Source organism: Cololabis saira, chromosome 21, assembly GCF_033807715.1.
Source record: "Cololabis saira isolate AMF1-May2022 chromosome 21, fColSai1.1, whole genome shotgun sequence".
NCBI classification, from domain to species: Eukaryota; Metazoa; Chordata; class Actinopteri; order Beloniformes; family Belonidae; genus Cololabis; species Cololabis saira.
This window is the reverse complement of record NC_084607.1, coordinates 22,013,313-22,033,095: the sequence shown is the minus strand read 5'-3', so window position 1 is coordinate 22,033,095 and position 19,783 is coordinate 22,013,313. Positions and strand designations below refer to the sequence as shown.

General features: G+C 40.0%; 2 protein-coding genes across 4 annotated transcripts; both read left to right on the top strand.

The window, feature by feature from the left end:
• The first annotated feature begins 1,743 nt into the window (after positions 1-1,743).
• On the top strand, positions 1,744-13,420 carry atad5a (ATPase family AAA domain containing 5a). Of its 3 annotated transcripts, XM_061711752.1 has the most exons (23): positions 1,803-1,862; positions 1,938-2,070; positions 3,029-3,092; positions 3,542-5,268; positions 5,384-5,462; positions 5,573-5,725; positions 6,146-6,287; positions 6,371-6,631; positions 6,736-6,884; positions 7,013-7,163; positions 7,303-7,611; positions 7,832-7,919; positions 8,019-8,101; positions 8,186-8,322; positions 8,423-8,600; positions 8,705-8,872; positions 8,966-9,208; positions 9,287-9,351; positions 10,233-10,422; positions 10,553-10,698; positions 11,355-12,187; positions 12,276-12,434; positions 12,552-13,420. In XM_061711752.1, exons 3-23 carry the CDS (start codon positions 3,042-3,044, stop codon positions 12,628-12,630), a joined length of 5,391 nt encoding a protein of 1,796 aa, XP_061567736.1. In that variant the 5' UTR covers positions 1,803-1,862; positions 1,938-2,070; positions 3,029-3,041; the 3' UTR covers positions 12,631-13,420. The 3 variants fall into 3 exon arrangements, with proteins under 3 accessions (XP_061567738.1, XP_061567735.1, XP_061567736.1); XM_061711754.1 differs by having other exon boundaries at positions 1,744-2,070; positions 7,309-7,611; XM_061711751.1 differs by having other exon boundaries at positions 1,744-2,070.
• A 385-nt stretch (positions 13,421-13,805) lies between these two features.
• adap2 (ArfGAP with dual PH domains 2) lies at positions 13,806-19,456 on the top strand. The gene is made up of 11 exons (XM_061711508.1): positions 13,806-13,980; positions 15,669-15,793; positions 15,924-16,015; positions 16,332-16,420; positions 16,833-16,945; positions 17,194-17,343; positions 17,425-17,508; positions 17,692-17,754; positions 18,073-18,150; positions 18,274-18,502; positions 19,327-19,456. The coding sequence occupies exons 1-11, from the start codon at positions 13,893-13,895 to the stop codon at positions 19,353-19,355; spliced, it is 1,140 nt and encodes a 379-aa protein (XP_061567492.1). The 5' UTR covers positions 13,806-13,892; the 3' UTR covers positions 19,356-19,456.
• The last annotated feature ends 327 nt before the right edge of the window (positions 19,457-19,783 follow it).

The window sequence follows — 19,783 nt, the reverse complement described above, 5'->3', positions numbered from 1 at the left end:
AATCAAAGGGCTGCATGAATGTAACGATTGAATCATGTTACTGTTGTTTTTGTTTGTTTGGTTTTTTTTCCGGTCATTTCCAAATTAAGAATTCAAATACAAAAGAAATGAAAGAAAAGAAAACAACAAATGAACATGAATTTAATGCTAATATTGCATTAGACCAAAATATATAAACAAAACAAGACCGAAAAGGTGTAGGCTGAAGCTTTGCTTATTACGCCTACCCCTTTATAATCAATTTCTGTCAGCTCCTACATATACCGATACAGAGCAGTAAATCAATTAAAAGAAAAACATTTCATATACTTTTTGTATATTTGAAAACATTCAATATACTGCATAGACCTATTATCTATTTAAGTTCTGAGACTTACATAAACACTCATACAATATGATCATACTTAATGAGCATCTTGTTCTTCAATATTATTTTAAATATTTGGTATGTACTGCATCTTTAATTTCCATTTCCAAAACATTCCACAGATTAAGCCCATACACTGAAACACATCTATGTTTTTTTTATATATATATATATATATATATCTTTTTATTTCACAAAAGAAAGACAATCAGATGCATTCTTAATGACGGTAGGTCTTACAATTTTCTTTTATGCATGCGTGCCTACTCCCGCCTATCCCCCCCAAAAAAGCACAAAAACATACACAAAAAAAAAATAAATAAAATGGAAAGAAAAAAAAAAATAAGTAAGTGAGTGAATAAAAATATGGAAAATAACATCAGTAAATAACAATAGGGGCATCAAAACTCAAATACCTACAGATACATAAAGTAAATGACAGCAATTAAACAGCATTCAGCGGACAATAAAGTTCTCTAAACCAGAGAATAATGGGAACCAAAATTCTTGAAAAAGATTGCCACATCTATGTTTGACATCCATTCTGTTCTTTGTTTTTGTGAACATACAGCTTCCTCTCAGTTCATATACATTTTGTCTTTCCTGAAACAGATTCTGGATACAGTGTGGCAACAGATTATATTTTTTAATTTTTACAGATTATTTGCCAGTCAATCAATCAATCTTTATAGCATATTATAGTAGCTGGTATAGCACATTAACCATCCGTTTTTTTATATTTGTTGGAATAACCATATATATAATATACAGTATATACAGGACTGTCTCAGAAAATTTGAATATTGTGATTTGCTGTAATGCAATTACAAAAACAAAAATGCCATACATTCTGGATTCATTACAAATCAACTGAAATATTGCAAGCCTTTTATTATGATCATGGCTTACAGTTTAAGAAAACTCAAATATCCTATCTCAAAAAATTAGAATATTCTGGGAATCTTAATCTTAAACTGTAAACCATAATCAGCCATATTAAAATAATAAAAGGCTGCAATATTTCAGTTGATTTGTAATGAATCCAGAATGTATGACATTTTTGTTTTTTTAATTGCATTACAGAAAATAAAGAACTTTATCACAATATTCTAATTTTCTGAGACAGTCCTGTGTGTGTGTGTGTGTGTGTGTGTGTGTGTGTGTGTGTGTGTGTGTGTGTGTGTGTGTGTGTGTGTGTTAAACTCCGCCAGTAGGGGACGCTGTACATATTCTCCTTCCATCAAACCGCCATCTTTGTTATGGGTTGCTGATGACGTTTCGGTGACGTTGCTGTGTTCTCTCCTGTGATTGGTGGAGCCGCGGCTCGTCAGGGGTCACGTATATTTGGCGCTCTTCATTCACCAGCGGTATGGCGCGTTTTTGAAGAGACAGTTTATGTGGAAAATTGTGTATTTTGACTTTCAGTTCGCTTCTCAAAACATTAGGACATCATAGTGCGCGTTTCACTGACGTCTCCGTGTCTTACTTGGAGAAAGTACGGGGCACCTGTAGGAGTTTTACTACCAGAATGAGGTGAAGTTTGAACTTACGCTAGCTGCTTTTCCTGCAGTGAAAACTTGTCTGTTGATGATAAACACAATGAAGAGTAGCGCTCTTCTGTATTCACACGAACAGAGGCAAAAGTGAGTGAAAACGGGTAGGAAAGGAGTCTCTGAAGCTAAGATACGGGTCCAGTATTGAAGGTGAGTGTCTTCCTTAATATTGGTTTTTGTCGTTTGTCGTTTAGCACCAAGTTGTGAGAGTTGTCGGGCCTCCCAGAAAAACCTTCTAGAGGACTGTCTCAGAAAATTAGCTTATTGTGATTTTCTGTAATGCAATTTCAAAAACAAAAATGTCATACATTCTGGATTCATTACAAATCAACTGAAATATTGCAAGCCTTTTTTTATTTTAATATTGCTCATCATGGCTTACAGTTTAAGAAAACTCAAATATCCTATCTCAAAAAAATTAGAATATTCTGGGAATCTTAATCTTTAAACTGTAAACCATAATCAGCAATATTAAAATAAAAAAAGGCTTGCAATATTTCAGTTGATTTGTAATGAATCCAGAATGTATGACATTTTTGTTTTTTTAATTGCATTACAGAAAATAAAGAACTTTATCACAATATTCAAATTTTCTGAGACAGTCCTGTACATGTCTCATGTGTTTCCTGACAACTGTATGATCGTTTCATGATCAATGGTTTTCGCGAGCATATTTCTAACTACGAACCTCCTTCATACCAGGGGGGTGAAGCTGTTTATTTTGAATTTCGCAGTTTTTTATTTATTTATTTCACCTTTATTTAACCAGGCAAGCAAATTAAGAACACATTTCTTATTTACAAGTGCAGCCTAGGTGGACTTTCTTTGAAACCTTTAGAGACTTTACGAGTTGTAGTGTAAATACCAGTGCTGACACCTATTTAATTGTGATTGAAAAAAGACAGGCTGATAATTACCCTTTGACGTTATTCATTTTTCTCATTTATGAATGATAAATTGGTGCATGAGAAATGAAAAAAATGGTGAGAAGCAAATTAGTTTATTTTCAAGGAAATGGATTCCTCTCTTTTATCTCGTGATCCAGTCATTACATTTGAACCTTTGTTATGATTTGATGCTCAACCATGTGTGTTTTATTTTGCTTCAGATCTCTTCAAATTATGGCTGGTGTTTTGGCTATGGCTTCTGTTGTTGAGGACTTTGACACCCAGGTAATATTATAATTCTAACTGCGGCTGTGCGTGGCATGTATCAGTATGTATACCGGTAATAAAATATTGGGCTGTGCACATCAGGCACATTATTTCGCTCATGTTGTTGGGTTTTCCCTTTTTTTCTTTGTGCTTAAAGTAAAAAAGAATTCCCACTGGTGTATTGTGTTGTTGTGACTAAAATTTGTGGTGTTAAGCATTTTTAGAAAAACATTTGACTACATCAAATTGTAACAGATGATCTGTGAATTGAGCGCTGAAAGATGACAGTACTATGATTTTTATTTACGTAGAAAAAAATGAATCAAAGCTAATAGAACAAATATGAACGATTTCTGCAGTCACCTTAGGTAACTATGATCAGACACCTATGTAATAATTGTGTTAAGGCCATTGGCCCTAATTTCTCTACATCCTCTTTTTTGATTGCCATTATCTTTGTCCAACAGCCTTGCAAAAAGTCTTGCAAAGATGGTGGCAGTCCTGTTGTCAAGACAATCACAAACTATTTTTCTCCCGTGCCCAAGCCCGTGGAGAAACCTTTTTCTCCTCCTCGCTCCAACAACATTATGGACTACTTTAGCCGGAAAACAACTCCTCCACAACAAGCTAAAGAAAACTGTCCGAAGTCTCATTCTGCAGAAAAAAACACCAACCCAGAGCTTGGGAAACATCCATCACGGAAAAGAAGCAAAAAGTCCAGCAAAGCTGCAAGGAAACTTGTGGCATCTGAAAGTGTTACCACTACTAGTGATGTGACCTACCTGGTTGTTGAAGACTCTGACGCAGACGTAGTTAGCAGCTGTGGGATCTTTGGTGACAAAACAGAAGCTCTGCTGTCACAGCTTAGTGCTGAGGCTTGCATCACTACAAGAGAGATCACTGGCACTGAGACTGTTAGTGATAAGTGTCCTGAAAGCAATAAACCTCAAGAACATGGCTTCAAATGTGAGGGTAATGTCAGACCTGAACCAGCACAGAACACTACTGACTTATCCCCAAGAGATCAACTAAAACAGCTCAGATCTGCTGTGCAGAAAAGAAGGAAGAGACAGCAAAAAGAGGCAAAGCATCCAGAGCCGGAGGGGAAAGAAACAGAGTGTGATGTGAGCATGGAAGTCATTGCTGATGAGACCTCTCAGTTAAATGACAGCGCAGTCAAAATCTCATTTGAGGATTTCTTGCGAAGTCAGTGTGAAATTGAAGAAGACAAAAATGATGTGGGAAAAGACGATGTTAGTAAGATCTCATCAGATACAGAAGAATTGAAATCTGAGCACTTGGAGATGCCAAAAGCTGAAGAAAATGTGGGGCCATCTGTGCAGATTTCACCCCGAACTGTCACAATCCAGGCTGAGGTGCATGTAGTCTCACCTAAACAGGAAAAGGCAAAAGCAGAGGGAAGCATAGCTTCGATCTTCAGTAGGAGAAAAATGTCCAAGAGCCCTGCAGAGATGGTCTCGTCTTCTAATGCAGAGGCTGAACCCCAGCCTTCTACTTCTCCTCTAACTGGAAAACGTAAATCTAATGTGGTTCTTCAAGAGGAGGATCTGGAGCTGGCAGTGCTTGAGAGCGAATTGGCTCCAAAGTGTAGCAAGGCGGAGAAGAAACAGTTTATGGCTGCTTTCAAACAGCCCAGCATGGACGGCTCCAAAACCAAACCTGTCAAGAACCAAGGCAAACAGAAACAAGCAGTGGAGAAGGTTTTGGATGCTCCAGACAAACCTGTCGAAGACGATGCTGTAATTCAACCTTCTGTTGAGCAAGTCTCTCAGGGAAACCAATCTGCCACAAAGAAACCAACAAAAAAAGGACGCAAGAAAGATAAATGCAAAAAAGATGTGGCCACCTCACCTGCTGCTACAGCTGCGGAAGAATCAGTGGTCACAATAATTGATGACCATGAAGAAGAGGAGCCTCCCGTCACCTCAACTCCCTCTGTGCCCGCTGTGAGGAGGTTGAGAGGGGAGGCTGTCGTCACACAAACACCTCAAACCTCCCCAACAGCTTCTGTCAGGAAATCCAGGAGACTGACTGAGTCCAAGGATGAAGCGATAGCTACTTCACCTGTAGACAGCCCTGTTAAGATATCCTCCCCGAAGACACGCAGGTCAAAACACGATGTCTTTGTAGCAGAGATGGTGTCTCCACCCGACACAAATGAAAGTCCCATCAGGTATCGTGTGTATGCAATGTCTACATTACAAAAACAGTTTATTTGTAGTAGATATACACGTGTAATATCTTTCATATTTTATATATGCTCTTGTTTTCCTTTTTGGCTTATAAAGGATTAGATTCAGTAGAGTTCATAGAAGGACTTCCAAGGTAGAAAGTGGAAGTGACATAACCCCGTCTTCAACAACTAAAGTAAGTATTACTGTTATTATTTAGTGTATTGAATGCTGGTGAATAATATATTAAAACCTCATTAATAAAGGGTGGTAATAGTTCATTCTAACTTCCTCATTTTTCCTTAGACATCAAGTGAGTCTAAAAACAGAAGGCAGGCAAAGAAGTTGCTGGAAAAGGCCAAAGTCATTCAACAAAGCAAGAAATCTACTGTAGAAAAAGAAACCGTAAGGCGATCATCACGAAGTAAGGCCTCCATCAGGAACTACTGTGATGATGAGGTAAAGACAAATGAATATCGGTTTGTTGGAACTATGAACTTCTACTATCATCTCAATATCACTCTTAAAGCTTTTTAAGTGCAATTCATTATCAAGTTTATTTTTTTTGTCTAGAATGTTCTTCTAAGAATATTAATGTGTTATATACATAGAATTGATCATAACATATATTTCTTTGCTTTAGTTGTAGTTAAAGAGACTTACAAATATCTGCAAATTAAATGGATGCATTTGGGACATCTCTCATCTCTGATTAGCTGAAATTAAATGCTTTAACTTTCCTCTCCATCACGGATTTCACATGACTGATTTCCTTTTGTAACATCAAGCATCCAGGGTGCATGAAAATGAAACCAAATGGGTGTTTTGCATTTCCCATCTCCTAATCAGCTGTTTTTGTTTTGTGGTTGGTTTTGTCAGGATTCTGTCATCTGCGTGGAGGAGCAGACCACCACTCCTCGGGCCGGGCCGGGAACGAGTAAAACCAAGAAAGCGTTACGCAGTCTGAATGATGTTCTGGGCAAAGCCTCGACAGTGGGAAAAGACCCCAAAGCTGTACCAGGTATTTCTTTTACAATCTGCTGCCACGTCTTTTAATGTTTTGTTTAACCTCATGAAATAAAGACTGTATTTTGTTTTCCACAGGTACCAAAGTGGTCTCACTGGGACAAGAAAAGGCAACCCGCAAGGTCTCTGCTGTGATTTCCATCTTTGACGAGAGCAGTCATGATGGCTCTGAAAACTCGCAGGATGACGAGCAGTTCAGAGCACGTAGGGAGTTCTTGAAGAGTGGATTGCCAGAGTCCTTTAAAAAGCAGATCGTCAAAACTGCTGCTACCAAGGAGGCCTACACGCTCTCCTGTTCTTCCTTTCAGCCAGTTACACACACGACCCAACCACCCAGCGGTAGGCTGTCCACACACTGTTTTCCTCATCAGTAGAGTTAGTTCAATATATCTGCTTTGAGATGAATGTTGAAGGGAAACCTTTATTTCTTTTTGTATTGACAGGCTGCCCTCTTTGGAGTCTGCCATGGCCCACGTCTTCGTTGCTGTGTCACCTGAAGCAGCTTTGGAGACAAACCCTTAATCCACTTCCATCCACGGGTGGTTCCCTTTGTCTGAAGACGGCACCGTCCTGCAGAAGGTTTAGTAACCAGGTATGTTGATATTATTTCCCTCATGCTTGTCTCTAAATGTCCAGGGTCCCCTAGTTTGTCTTTTTGTCATTAGTAGTGACATTGAATTCACTGAAAAGAGTGACATGGTGAAGTTTTTTTTTTTTCAGGAGCCATTCTGGAGACCTGAAATCACTGAGAATCTTCGTCAGCTTCTAGTAGACGAGTTTGGTGCTTCCAACCCTCTTTTCCCTGCACGGATGTTCATGAATCGCCTCCTGAAGAGACGAACCGACCATCAGCAGCAGCTCACAGCTTCAGGTCAGAACAAGCAGTTTCTACATGTTAGATTGCAAATGACAAAGCTGCAGTCGTTTGTTTTTTACAAAGTTTATTGTCTGCAGTCATTGTTTGCTCCATATTTGATTAATAGAGTAAAATAACTGTTTACTCTCACTAGAACCAGAGGTCAAAGATGGAACCAGCACCTCTCTGCCGGCCGAACCTGTAGGAGTGAAGAGGAAGAGGAAGGTCAATGACAGGGAAACTACAAAGGCCGCTAAGAAGCAGAGGTCCAACCTCTCAGAGGAGAAAGTGTCTCCGGCTGAAGCAGAGCTTCCCAAAAGGGGAGGCCGTACAAGACGAGCTCAAAGATCCGGGGTGACGGAGGAAGCCGCATCCTCACTCAAATCCCCTCCCATCCTAGTAGACGAGGACTCTGTTGTTTTCCTTCATGACTCGCCCCCAGGACAGGACACGAGGAAAAAAGGTGTAGTAGCATGTATGCAATCAGAAATCTCATTAATGTTGAAATGAATAGCTTAGAAAATGTGCTAAGTAGAAGTAATAATCTCGCAGATGCCAGGAGCAACTTGAATGATAAAAGAAGACAAAAGTGTTTTTTATTTATTTATTTTTTTTATTTTAATAACTTGTCTCAATGCTAAAAAAAGTAAAAAAAAAATTTGTCTTTAAAAAAAAAAATGTAGTGGAGGACGTTTTGTGGACAGACAAGTATCAGCCCCAGAACTCGGGTGACATCGTAGGAAACGCTGCTCCAGTGAAGAGGCTGCACAGGTGAGGAAACAACTACTAATGAACTGTTTCAAACTCGTCATTAAAGTTGCATAATTTGGGCACAGTTTTGACTTGCATGCCTTACTTCTTTTCGTTTAGTTGGCTAAAGGAATGGAAACTCCGTACAGACAGAGAGGAAAGACAGAACCAGAAAGAAAAGAAGCAAGAGGGAGAGGGCAGTGGTGAGGGGGTTTTCTCTGCTCTTATTTCTTCCTCTGACTGAATGCATGTTTGTTTTGACTGTATGGCGTGTGATTTGTGGCCAGACTCAGAGTGGGACTTCAGAGGAGAAGACTGTCAGGATGGAGTGGACATGTTGTGCAACACAATACTCATCACGGGACCCACTGGAGTGGGGAAGACTGCTGCGGTCTATGCTTGTGCCCAGGAGCTCGGCTTCAAGGTACCATCGCACCACATTTGATTGACTTTCAAAGCAATCCATACAGCATGTTAAGTGGGTATCATTTGCTGTGTCCTCATTCTCAAATTTTCCTCTGAAGGTGTTTGAAGTAAATGCTTCATCTCAGCGAAGTGGCCGTCTTATTTTGTCCCAGCTGAAGGAAGCTACTCAATCACACCAGGTGGACAGTCAGGGGGTCAACGCCCACAAACCCGCCTACTTCAACAGCTATGGAACGAGCAGCAGCGCTGGCTCTGCCAGGCCTGGAGCTTCTCCAAGTATGCACAGTAAATAACACTACTAACATTGTTTTTGAAGCAAGGTGAAACAACATGCTTCAACTAAAATGTGTGAAATAATATTGTTTAATAATGTTTTTCAGGAAAGACGCAGTCTCCTCGCAGGGTGGTGTCCTCTCCTAGGAAACAACCCCAATCACCGAGAGGTGCTAAAAAAGCAGGTTTAGCACCAGTCTCTTTGGCAAACTTCTTTAAAATCAGCCAGACATCCAACAAAGATGCACTAAAAGCTACAAAAAATGAAACAACCGGTAAATCCCCTTTCCTTTTGATGGTCATCAGCTTTTTTTGATCAGTATTATGCTTCTTCCCCTCACTCTTTTTCATTTTTCCTTTTTCAACAGCAGCTTCCAAGAAAGTTACGAAAGCACATGAGAGTGGAGGAAAACAAAAAGTCATACCAGCCGAATCGCCCGCAGCGTTGGCCCTTAAAAACAATACCAGTGAAGAGCAAAGCAAGAAGACAGCCACTTCTCTCATCCTCTTTGAAGAGGTGGATGTTATTTTTGACGATGACTCAGGGTTTCTGTCTGCCATCAAGACGTTCATGACCACTACCAAGAGGCCGGTCATCCTCACCACCAGCGGTTAGTGGAGCTGTGCACTCAGCAGACTAACCTCAGAGATTGGCCTGCGTTAAACACTTGTTTACAAATGTTTTTCAGATCCTTCTTTCAGCTCTGTGTTTGATGGAAACTTGGAGGAGATCCAATTCAAAACACCTTCAGTTGTAAGTGGACAATATATTTGCCTGAATGAGATCTTTAACCCTTGTGCTGTCTTTGGGTCAAGGGAGGGTGAAGGGAGAAAAGAATGAAGGAAGGAAAGAAGTAGGAAAGGGAGTAAGGAAGTAAGGAGGAAGGAAGGAAGTAAGGAAGTAAGGAGAAAAGGAGGAAGGAAGGAAGTAAGGAGAAAAGGAGGAAGGAAGGAAGTAAGGAGGAAGGAAGGAAGTAAGGAGGAAGGAAGGAAGGAGAAGAGGAGGAAGGAAGAAAGTAAGTAGAAAAGGAGGAAGGAAGGAAGTAAGGAGAAAAGGAGGAAGGAAGTAAGGAGAAGAGGAAGGAAGGAAGTAAGGAGAAAAGGAGTAAGGAGGAAGGAAGGGAGAAAGGAGGAAGAAAGGGAGGAAGAAAGAAAAGAAGGAAGGAAGGGAGAAAGGAGAAAAGAAGGAAGGAAGTAGGAAAGGGAGTAAGGAAGGGAGGAAAGAAGGAAGTAAGGAAGAAAGGAGAAAAGAAGGAAGGAAGTAGGAAAGGGAGTAAGGAAGGGAGGAAAGAAGGAAGTAAGGAAGTAAGGAAGAAAGGAGAAAAGAAGGAACGAAGTAGGAAAGGGAGTAAGGGAGGGAGAAAAGATGGAAGTAAGGAAGGGAGAAAGAAAGGAAAGAAGGGAGGGAGGAAGGAATGGTGAAAAAAGGAAAGAAAAGCAAAGAAGGTAATAAAGGAACGAATGACGGAAGGGAGATAGGAAGAAAAAGGAGGAAAAGAAGAAAGGAAGAAGAGAGCATGGCAGGAGGAAAGAAGGATAGAAGAATTGGGTCATTTTGCCCGAAGACAGCACAAGGGTTAAAGTGACTGATCTAATTGCTAAGATCAATTATTAACACGGTTTGTCGTTATTCAGTTGGATGTGGGCAGCTACCTGCAGCTGCTGTGTTTGGCAGAGAACATCAGAACTAACCCGACAGACATCAGATCTCTGCTCAAACTCAACGGCTGCGACGTCAGACAGAGTTTACTGCAGCTGCAGTTCTGGGCCCGAAGTGCCGGAGGCCAGATCTCAACGAGGCCACCGGTGCATACCGACATAAACTGTAAGGAGATGAGCAGAACAGCAGCTTGGTTTTGTGTTATGGATGGCCACTTTGTTCTGTTGGTTAAAGATGTAGATAGCCTTTTCTAAAGCACTTTTTTTCCCCCCTCACTTCAATATTTCCATTAAAGCTGAAGTGGAAACAAATACTGAAGAGACGGTTGACAAACCTGTGACTGCTTCATCCGATCTACCTTTGTGGGAGACGGGCTGCACTGAGAGCGCGCTGGGCCTGCTGAATATTGAACCCCACAAAGACTGTTGGCAGCTACTCAGGGTAAACTCTTCATTTTAGTACCTGTAAATAACACTGAACAACAAGCAGAAACGCAATCCAAATCACACTCTATTTAAGTATCATACCAAAAGATTGTAGTTATTACTATTTTATATGTAACTTGTGACAAAATGTCCAAAATACAACAGTCTTTGTCATAGAAACTGGGACATATTATCTGTTTGGTCAAATAAAACCTATGAACTTGAAACTTTTTCTGTGTTTAGCTTTTAAATGTGTCATTGTTAAGGTAACAGAAATTGAAACAAGGTAACATCAAAAGTAACACAAAAGCATGCACGCTTTGTGGATTTTAATTAGAAAACACTGTTTGTTTCCCAGAGCAGCCTTCATACTCTAATAATTATCAAGATTCTCTGCAGATAGGTTAGTTTTTGTTTAACACAAAGGCAGAAGAGGGTGCTATAGTTACTAAAAAGTTGTTAAATAAAACAAAATCTTGTTGTATAAAATATGAGTTGGAGCTGTATTTTTATCAGTGAAGACTAGTTTAAGATTTGTGCTTTAGGTAATGAAATGTTATATATCAGATAATTATCTTAAGCGCTGGCATCGTTTCTGTTAGACTTTGTGATGTTGATTTTTATCCAGGTCCAGGAGCAGCTGTTTAAAGTTAATCTTCATTGTTTCAACAGAGCCAGAGTTTGATAAAGGGAGCAGGTTCCTGGGATCTGCTGACAGACAGCAGACGACGGGGAGTCGACTTGTTGTATTCCAACATGGAGAACCTTTTACCTCTACCTCTCACACAGTTGACCACCTCTAAACTCTGTAAACCTGAGCCCACGTGCCCACGAGCAGACGCACTGCCGTCCAGTACCAGCTCACTGATCCCAGCAGAGCCGGACGATGGCTCGGACTCCTGCAGCCCAATCAAGGTGTCCAGCAGAATGAAGAACAAAAGACAACGTCAGCCGCCTGACCAGGGTGGACTCCACTCTGGATCAGATTCGGAGGATGGTTTTCCATCTCTTCGTATGCTGCCGAGCTCTTCTCGCACACAAAGGGAGGTCAAAGAGAGCGTAGTATCAGAAAGGGTGAAAAGGAAGCCTCAATGTCCAGAAGACCGTGCAAAAAGTCTTCCCGTCTCTCAATGTCTAGAATCAATAGCTGACTTCCTGGACGATATGTCCTACATAGATTCATCCTTGCTTCTCCAACCAGGCCGGTGTAACGCCCACAGCAGAATGTCCCCAGTCGGTGCAGTTGTTAAAGACGGGATGACGGATGAGTCGAGGGTGGAGACTGACCGGAGTAGCCGGTGCACAGGAGGTCACGTCTTTGAGATCCAGGCGGCCGCGGAAGCTCTGAGCTTCCACAAGTGTCTGGATTCAGTGGCAGAGTCCTGGAAAAAAGTCCAAGAACTGGATGGAGAGCTGGGAAAACAGGCTGCAGAAGAACTCACCCTCCCTGTCGCTGCTCATCGGGGAGGTTACAGCTTCACTCAGGACAGCCCGTGTCAACCACAGTGAGTTCTTACTTCCCTGAATCCCAACAAGCATCATACTGTGTTAATGTCAAAGAATTAAGCTCCGGTAATATTTTCTGTGTTCCAGACTGGTCCAGAGGGGAAGAGAAGTGATGGAGGATCTGACGTTTAAAGGTGTGTTTGGCACTCTTGGTAACAGGCAGGCAGCTGCTCTGGACTACCTGCCAGTCATGCGCTCCATCTGCAGGTCAGAGCAGCTTAAGGAGCAAGGCAAGGTTAAGAGAAGGTGAGTACGAAGGAACTGTAGTATTTGACTCTAAACAAGAGATGTTGAAAGATTGGGCCTTCATTCAAGTCATGTAAATATAATAATTTGAACTGTTTTATGTCCCTTCTCCTCCAGATTCCTCCACTATCTAGATGCGATCCACTTAGGTCTAGAGAAGAGCACTCTACAGCTTCTAGCTGAAGATTTCCCCTAGACCCTGAAGAGCTCTTCATAAAGGCACTAACAGAACTTAAATAAATGCCTCTATGGTCCTAAAGCTTTGGCTCTCAGAAGGAACAACAAACATGTTTGCAGGTTGTGTTGTGTTTTGGACATTATAGGAACAACTTACAGGTTTGTGACTGTGACTTTCCATTTTCCACATATTTTCCCAACATAAAAGTGGCTGAATCACTTTGCACAGAACGTCCATGTATAAGAACACACAACTAAATAACCTCACATGTCTGATCTTTTGGTGCTTTGAAAGCTTCATGTAAATTAATTAATATTAACGGAACATTACTAAGTTAAATCCAGTATAGGTCTATTATTAGATAATACAGAGTCTAAACTTTGATTAGGAACCAAAACTTATGTAAATTGAAGCAGTTTTGAGTTAGAATATGTGTTTGCACCAAAATGTCAACCGAGGAGAGTAGCGTAGCAGAAAACACATTTCATTCTCATTCAAAACTGCTCCCATTCATGTTGTTTTATTCCCTAATGAGAGTTAATATCTAATCATAATCCTGTGGTTGTTTTATCTTAAAAATGTTCCTTTATGGTGCTTGGAGTGTGGTTCTTGTAAAATACTGTTTTGTACCTTCATTAATCCATGCTTTGTACTTTGTAAAGTTTTTATCGAGTAGAAATTGCTTCCCAGGAGCAAATGTGATAAATCTATATTTAAAATTGTTGTAAATTATCACTTTAAATCAGTTCTTGCAGCACATAAGGCAGGTGGCTTTTTCATTGAAACTTTTACATTGGTAAACTGTCACATTGATTGATTTGATTTTTTTTTTTTTACTTTTTCATCCTTAAATATATGTACACACATTTCATAGTTGGTTTTTGTTGTGACCAAATAAAGGATTAACACAACTAAATGAATGGTCTGATAACTCCACATCTGACTTACAGAGGGAGATGGTTTTGTACTTTCCGCTCTGTCAGCTCTGAGTATCTGAAGGCTGATTTATGGTTCTGCGTTACACCAACGCAGAACCATAATTCAAGCTTTAGTTTGTACTACCGGTGGTGTTTATGCAAAGCAGTTTTGTTAAAAGCAGAGCTGTTTCCTCCTCGGGAGCAGCCGTCGCTCCAGAGTCACTGCTGTTGCGACACCCGCGTTGCGCCGCAGCCACTTCCAGTTTCCACTTTTGTTGCGCGTTCAAGTATGTGACAGTACCGGTATGTGTACTCTTGAAAGATTCAACATCTTATCAGTTGGTAGCCTGATTTCTTACCGAAATGGCAGGCAGTGACAGAAACAAGAGGCTTTTGCTGGAGCTGGTGAAACAGCCGGACAACAGCCGGTGCGCGGACTGCGGGGCTGCAGGTAAGAGACCTCAGGATCCACCTGCATGTGTTTATCTCATCGTTTTATCTTTAATAGAGGAAATATTAATATTTGAAATTAAGTCGGTTGTGTGAGACGTTGAAATAGTGACCTGCATTTTAACACAATTTGAAAAGATCAGAATCTGGATCTATGCACCTACATTTCCCTTTTTACTAACGTCTCTGGTGTTTAGGTTAGTCTCAAATTATATTTTTCATGTGCTATTCCAATATTCTATCTATAGATAGGCTATAAACTAATGAAGAAGCCAATATATAGCGGTCAGGCCAAGTAACGTAACCTTAGTGCAAATGTAAGGTACTTGAACGCAACACGGTTCTTTATTCTACTACTACTTTCCTCTGTTCCCCTCCTGAAGGAAATGTTGCTTTTTAAATTTCTTAGTATTTATCCGACATGTTTAGTTCGATATTAATATATTTACACACAAAAACTCACAAATAACATAAACAATAATATTTTTGTTGCAGTTATATATTAGTGATGTGCAGAGCGCACTACAATACACTATTTTTAGAATTTCCATAAAGCAATCCAACAATCAATTGATGGAAAAAAAACAATTGTTGGATCAATCCACAATGAAAAACATCACTAGCTGATGTTTTAGTACAAAATAATTAAGGAAAAGCTCCTTGTCGACCACTACAACAGCAAATTCCTACTTTCACAATCATAGAGGGGTAATATTCTAATTATAGGGGTTAGGGTCGGGGGTTATGGTTACTAACTAGGGTTGAGGGGATTTTGGGGGTTAAGGGTACTAACTGGGGTTGGTGGGGGGATATAGGGGTTGTGGGGGTTCCGGTGTTGTGCCGGATTCAGCACCCCTGCCGTGAAAAGCACCCCCTCGTCGTACACACCATGACAAAAATTATATTCTCATTCCCAACACTCGCATGAACACATACTTAGGAGTTTATATTCAATGATAAGTAGACCAAGAAAAAAAAACAACACACTGACACTTCAATATATTTATATATACACACTCACACAAACACATACAGAGAGTTTATATTATATATATTTACAAATATTATGGAAGACAACACAGTAAGCAGGCTATTAATTAATGACATCAATAACCATTTACCCGATTTTTGTTACCTGTGACTGTGATTGTGGGAAAGTATGACTATTGTGGAATCCATGAGCGCATTTAAACATGAATCATTAACACAAAACTGGACGCTAAACAGTGTGTACGACGAGGGGGTGCTTTTCACGGCAGGGGGGCTGAATCCGGCACAACACCGGCCCCCAGCGGAGCTTCAGCAGCGTCACCTGGAGCTGGTTGAGGTGGAACTGAGGAAGGTGTCTGACCCTCTGATAGATTGGGGGGGGTTAGGGTTCCTATAAGTCAGGGGTCTTCAACCCTGGTCCTCGAGACCCATGTTTTAGCTGTTTCCTTGCTTCAGCTCACCCCTGATAGTCATGAACAGAGTTGTGCAGACCTTGATGACATGCTGATGATGGCCATCAATCACAATCAGGTGTGTTGATAGAGGGTGATATCTAACATACAGGACAGGGGTTCTCAAGGATCAGGGTTGAAGAGTCCTGCTCCAGGTATCAAAGCTGAAAATTAAACAAAAACTTTCTCTGCATGGATCCTGCAGAGGTTTATTGAGCTCCACAGTGTCATTATTTGCACTCCTCAGATCCAGACTGGGCTTCCTACAAGCTGGGAGTGTTTGTGTGTCTGAACTGCTCGGGGATCCACCGCAGTCTCTCCAGTCGGGTCAAATCCATCCGGCTGGACTTCTGGGAACATGATCTAGTAGAGGTAGGAGCTGCCTCATCATACACTCACCTTTGTTGTTATTGAACTGTCGTGATATATTGTTTGTTGGAAGGACTAAGTGGTTGTATCTGTGTGTAATCTTAATCTGTGTCTTTTTGGGGGTGCTGGGAAGTTCATGAAAAGCACTGGCAACGCCAGCGCTCGAGCTGTGTATGAGAAAGCTGTTCCACCCTACTACTATCAGCCCCACCAACATGACAACAGGTGAGTGTTTTGTTAGCATGCTGCTGCCCTTCAGAGGTCTTCTGTGATTGCTCGATGTCTCGGTGATGATGAATATGGGTGCCAATATTTATGAGCAGGAACAGACTACTGACAGGGCACTGAAAATAAAAATCCAAAGACAGAAAGGGAGGGAAGTGAAATTACAGATTGTAGAAGTGAAATACTGATGAATGACTGTTGGTAGATCAAATTGAATCCCGTTCATGTGGTAAAGCAGTTTTTTATTTACTTGTTGTCGTAAAAGTGTACTTTTGCCTGTGTAGGCTTATTTTCACGTTTGATTTTTGAAACGCAGCGTCCTGAGGGAGCAGTGGATTCGAGCTAAATATGAGAGGAGGGAATTCACAGGAGAAACCAAGTATCCACCACTGTCTTACACCACAGGTGACATTTTAGCTGCTTACACACATATGTATAGTCGAAAATCTTTGTCTGTTCGTGCAAAAGGCGTTTTGAGAACACGGTTCCTCGTGTTCCTGCAGAACTGTGCAGGAAAAACAGGTTTTTAGCGTCATGAATGAGACAGGAAGTGAAGAGTGACCACTTCTTTCACAATGTTTGAGGGTTTTTTTCTCATTTATTTTCAAAGTGAAGATTTGATTTGATTTTATCTGTTGGCTTACAGCTGTCGGTTTAACATTTTATGAATGTGGATTATATTGAACTGGGTTGTAATTGGACTGAACTTAGTTACTTTCTCTGACTGTTGTTGTGAATTAGCGTTAATGAAGTGAACTGAACTGAACTCACCATGACAAAAGCACCCGTGAGAGTATTTTTATTGGATTTGTACCAGGTTTCTGTGAAGGACTGCTGTGGAAGAAAGGGAAAGATAACGCACAGTTTCTGAAGAGGAAGTTTGTTCTGTCAGAGAGAGAATTTACCCTGACGTACTACAACAAGGAGGACGTGAGTATCCAGCAGCTCCATGCCAGTTGAACTACAACACACAACTGTGGCTTTTGTTTAAGCAAGAAACCCTATTCATCCAATGATGTATATGCTCATAAAATGTTATTTTGTGGGCCTACTAGAAAGCTTTTACATGCTCTCATGTTCACTAAAGACATTATTATTGTACTATCCTATATTTATGCTGCGTTTCATGTCATCCTCCACCCCACTGTGAAGTTAACATCTATATGTTTGTGATCCAGGAGTCCAAAGGTCCCAAAGCTGTAATCTCCATCAAAGACCTGAATGCCACATTTCAGCCAGAGAAAATCGGTCATCCTCATGGGCTACAGATCACCTACCAGGTTGCGGATCACACCAGGAACCTTTACGTTTATCACGAGAGCCCTCAGGTGGGAGAGCTCTGTACTGTTGAGTGTGTCTGTGTCGGCAAATATATAATATTTATATATATTTGTTTCTTTCTGCTCTAGGAAATAGTCACATGGTACAATGCTATACGTGCTGCTCGCTATGCGTACCTGAAGACAGCATATCCAAATGGAAGTGATGAAGAAGTAAGCTTCAACTCTTCAAATGAGTCGAAATCTATCAAGATCCTCGATCACTTGGAATGTATTCAAATTTGTTTTGTTTTGTTTATTCACTCAAGTGTTTTATCTGTGAGGGGGGAAAACTGCCTTTTTGGGCATCTTTAGTTTAAAAATCAACATTGTTCTCCTATCGTTTGTCCCTGTCAGCTGATACCAAAGATAACAAGAAACTACCTCAAAGAGGGATACATGGAAAAGACAGGACCACTGGTACGTTATCAAGGGACAAACATGTATAAATGCACTATTCTTTACTTGCTCTTCCACAAATGAATTTATTTATTCTTTCGTAACCAGCAAAACATGAATTTTCACCAGCAAGTTCATGTGACTCGGGCAGGATGAAGTGATTATAAAACATGTCATTTAAATGTTTCTGTTCCTCTTTCATAAACACACAGACAGCTGCAGTCTACATGAAAATATACTTACTGATTCCTTCTCTGAAAAATTAGTAATTTTAGAAGATTTAAAGATTTTATTTTTTAATCTAGTCTTTTAATTAAAACATGTTTTGCACTCTTACAGCAAAAGGAGCCATTCAAAAAGAGGTGGTTTATTTTGGACTCCCAAAAGAGGAAGTTGTTCTACTTCAAAGACCAACTGGTGGGGGAAAAACACTCTCTGAACCTTTAATGTTTATTGCTGTAATGTCTGACGTTTAAACTGGAATGGGCTGGTGATTAAACTGTGACTTTTATTTAAGATTTTTGTTATCTTTGAATGCAGGACGCAGAGGAGTTAGGAGTCATTTTCATTGGCACAGGGAGCAACGGCTACTCCGTAAAGGAGTGCGTCCCGAAGAATGCTCGCGGAAACAAGTGGAAGTGTGGGGTCATGGTTGAAACACCAGAGCGGCAGTTTGTGTTCATGTGCGAGCAGTTTAGGGAGCAGAAAGAGTGGCTGGATGCACTCAGAAAGGTGCTGTCCAGACCCATGTCCCCCCAAGATTATACAGGTGAGCAAGGGTTCAAAACTCCATGGATGTGTCTGCAGTGGGAAGTTTACAGTGCTTATAGCCATCGGGCCGGGATTAGTTGGGTCAGATGTACGGGTACTTTGCTGTGGTTGGTTGTTAGCTGTGTGTTACTAAACGGTTCCTCAACCATTAGAATAACAGAAACAGTCAAGTGGGGAAAAAAATCATAAGAACTGAGCCTGAAACACTGCTCTTACTCCTATACGTAGTCTTTTTCTCCATCTTATAGGATATCATTTTACTTTTTACTTGCCTAAATTTATACATCTTTAGTAACAAGTTTTATTCAAAATAGATTTTTTTTAAAAATGCATATAGTAAGAGATATTGAGCAATGATCGGCATCCGTCTACTTAAAAAATTATTTTCAAAATCATTTCAAATGTATATAATAAAGAAAAATACTCCCCTTTTGGTTCTAACCTATGCTATCAGTAATGTTTATGACCTGTAGCTTATACTTTATAATTTATATATACCCAGGGTCATAATTTATTATAAGATTTACAATGAACTACCAGCAGAAGATTTCTGTCGTATTTTTGTACACTGTTGAGATAGTTTACTTTATAATGAATTTATTAAATAAATAAGGACATTATGTTATGTGTTATTCATCTGAGGTTTTATATAACTAACTTAAGACTCTGGAATTACCAGATTTTTTTAAACTATGTACTGATGTGTAAAACGTTAAAACTGAAAGAGGGTGTACCTTAATTTTAGATGACTTAAGATGCCACAATCTTCCTGTACCTTATGTATCTTAGTGATCCACCTCTTATACTCTTGTTTCATTCCAGCTGAAGCCAGTATAAAATATAAGAGATGAACTACAGAGAGGTGTGACAACAGGATGACTACTGGAAAACTGCAGCTGTTGTAGAAATTACTGAACGTTCAACTCTAGGTTCAGAAAGTTTTGTATTTGTGTCATTTAATAAAACCCATTATTTTCACAAATAATGAACTCCCTTCTCATGTTTCATGTCTTTTTGTATGTTTGCATTTCACTTTGTTATTTTGAGATGTCTAAATTGTCTGTCATTATTGTTGCAGGTTTACTATATTTGAAATAAGTATATTGTTTGAAATTAGGCAAGGGAAGTTTATTTGTATAGCACAATTCAACATAAGGTAATTCTAAGCACTTTACATCAACATTAAAAGCAGCAAGACACAGTTAAACAGTAAATAACAAAAAAAATGAAATAAAATCATAAGAAAAGAGGTAAAATAATAAAAAGTACAAGTTGTTAA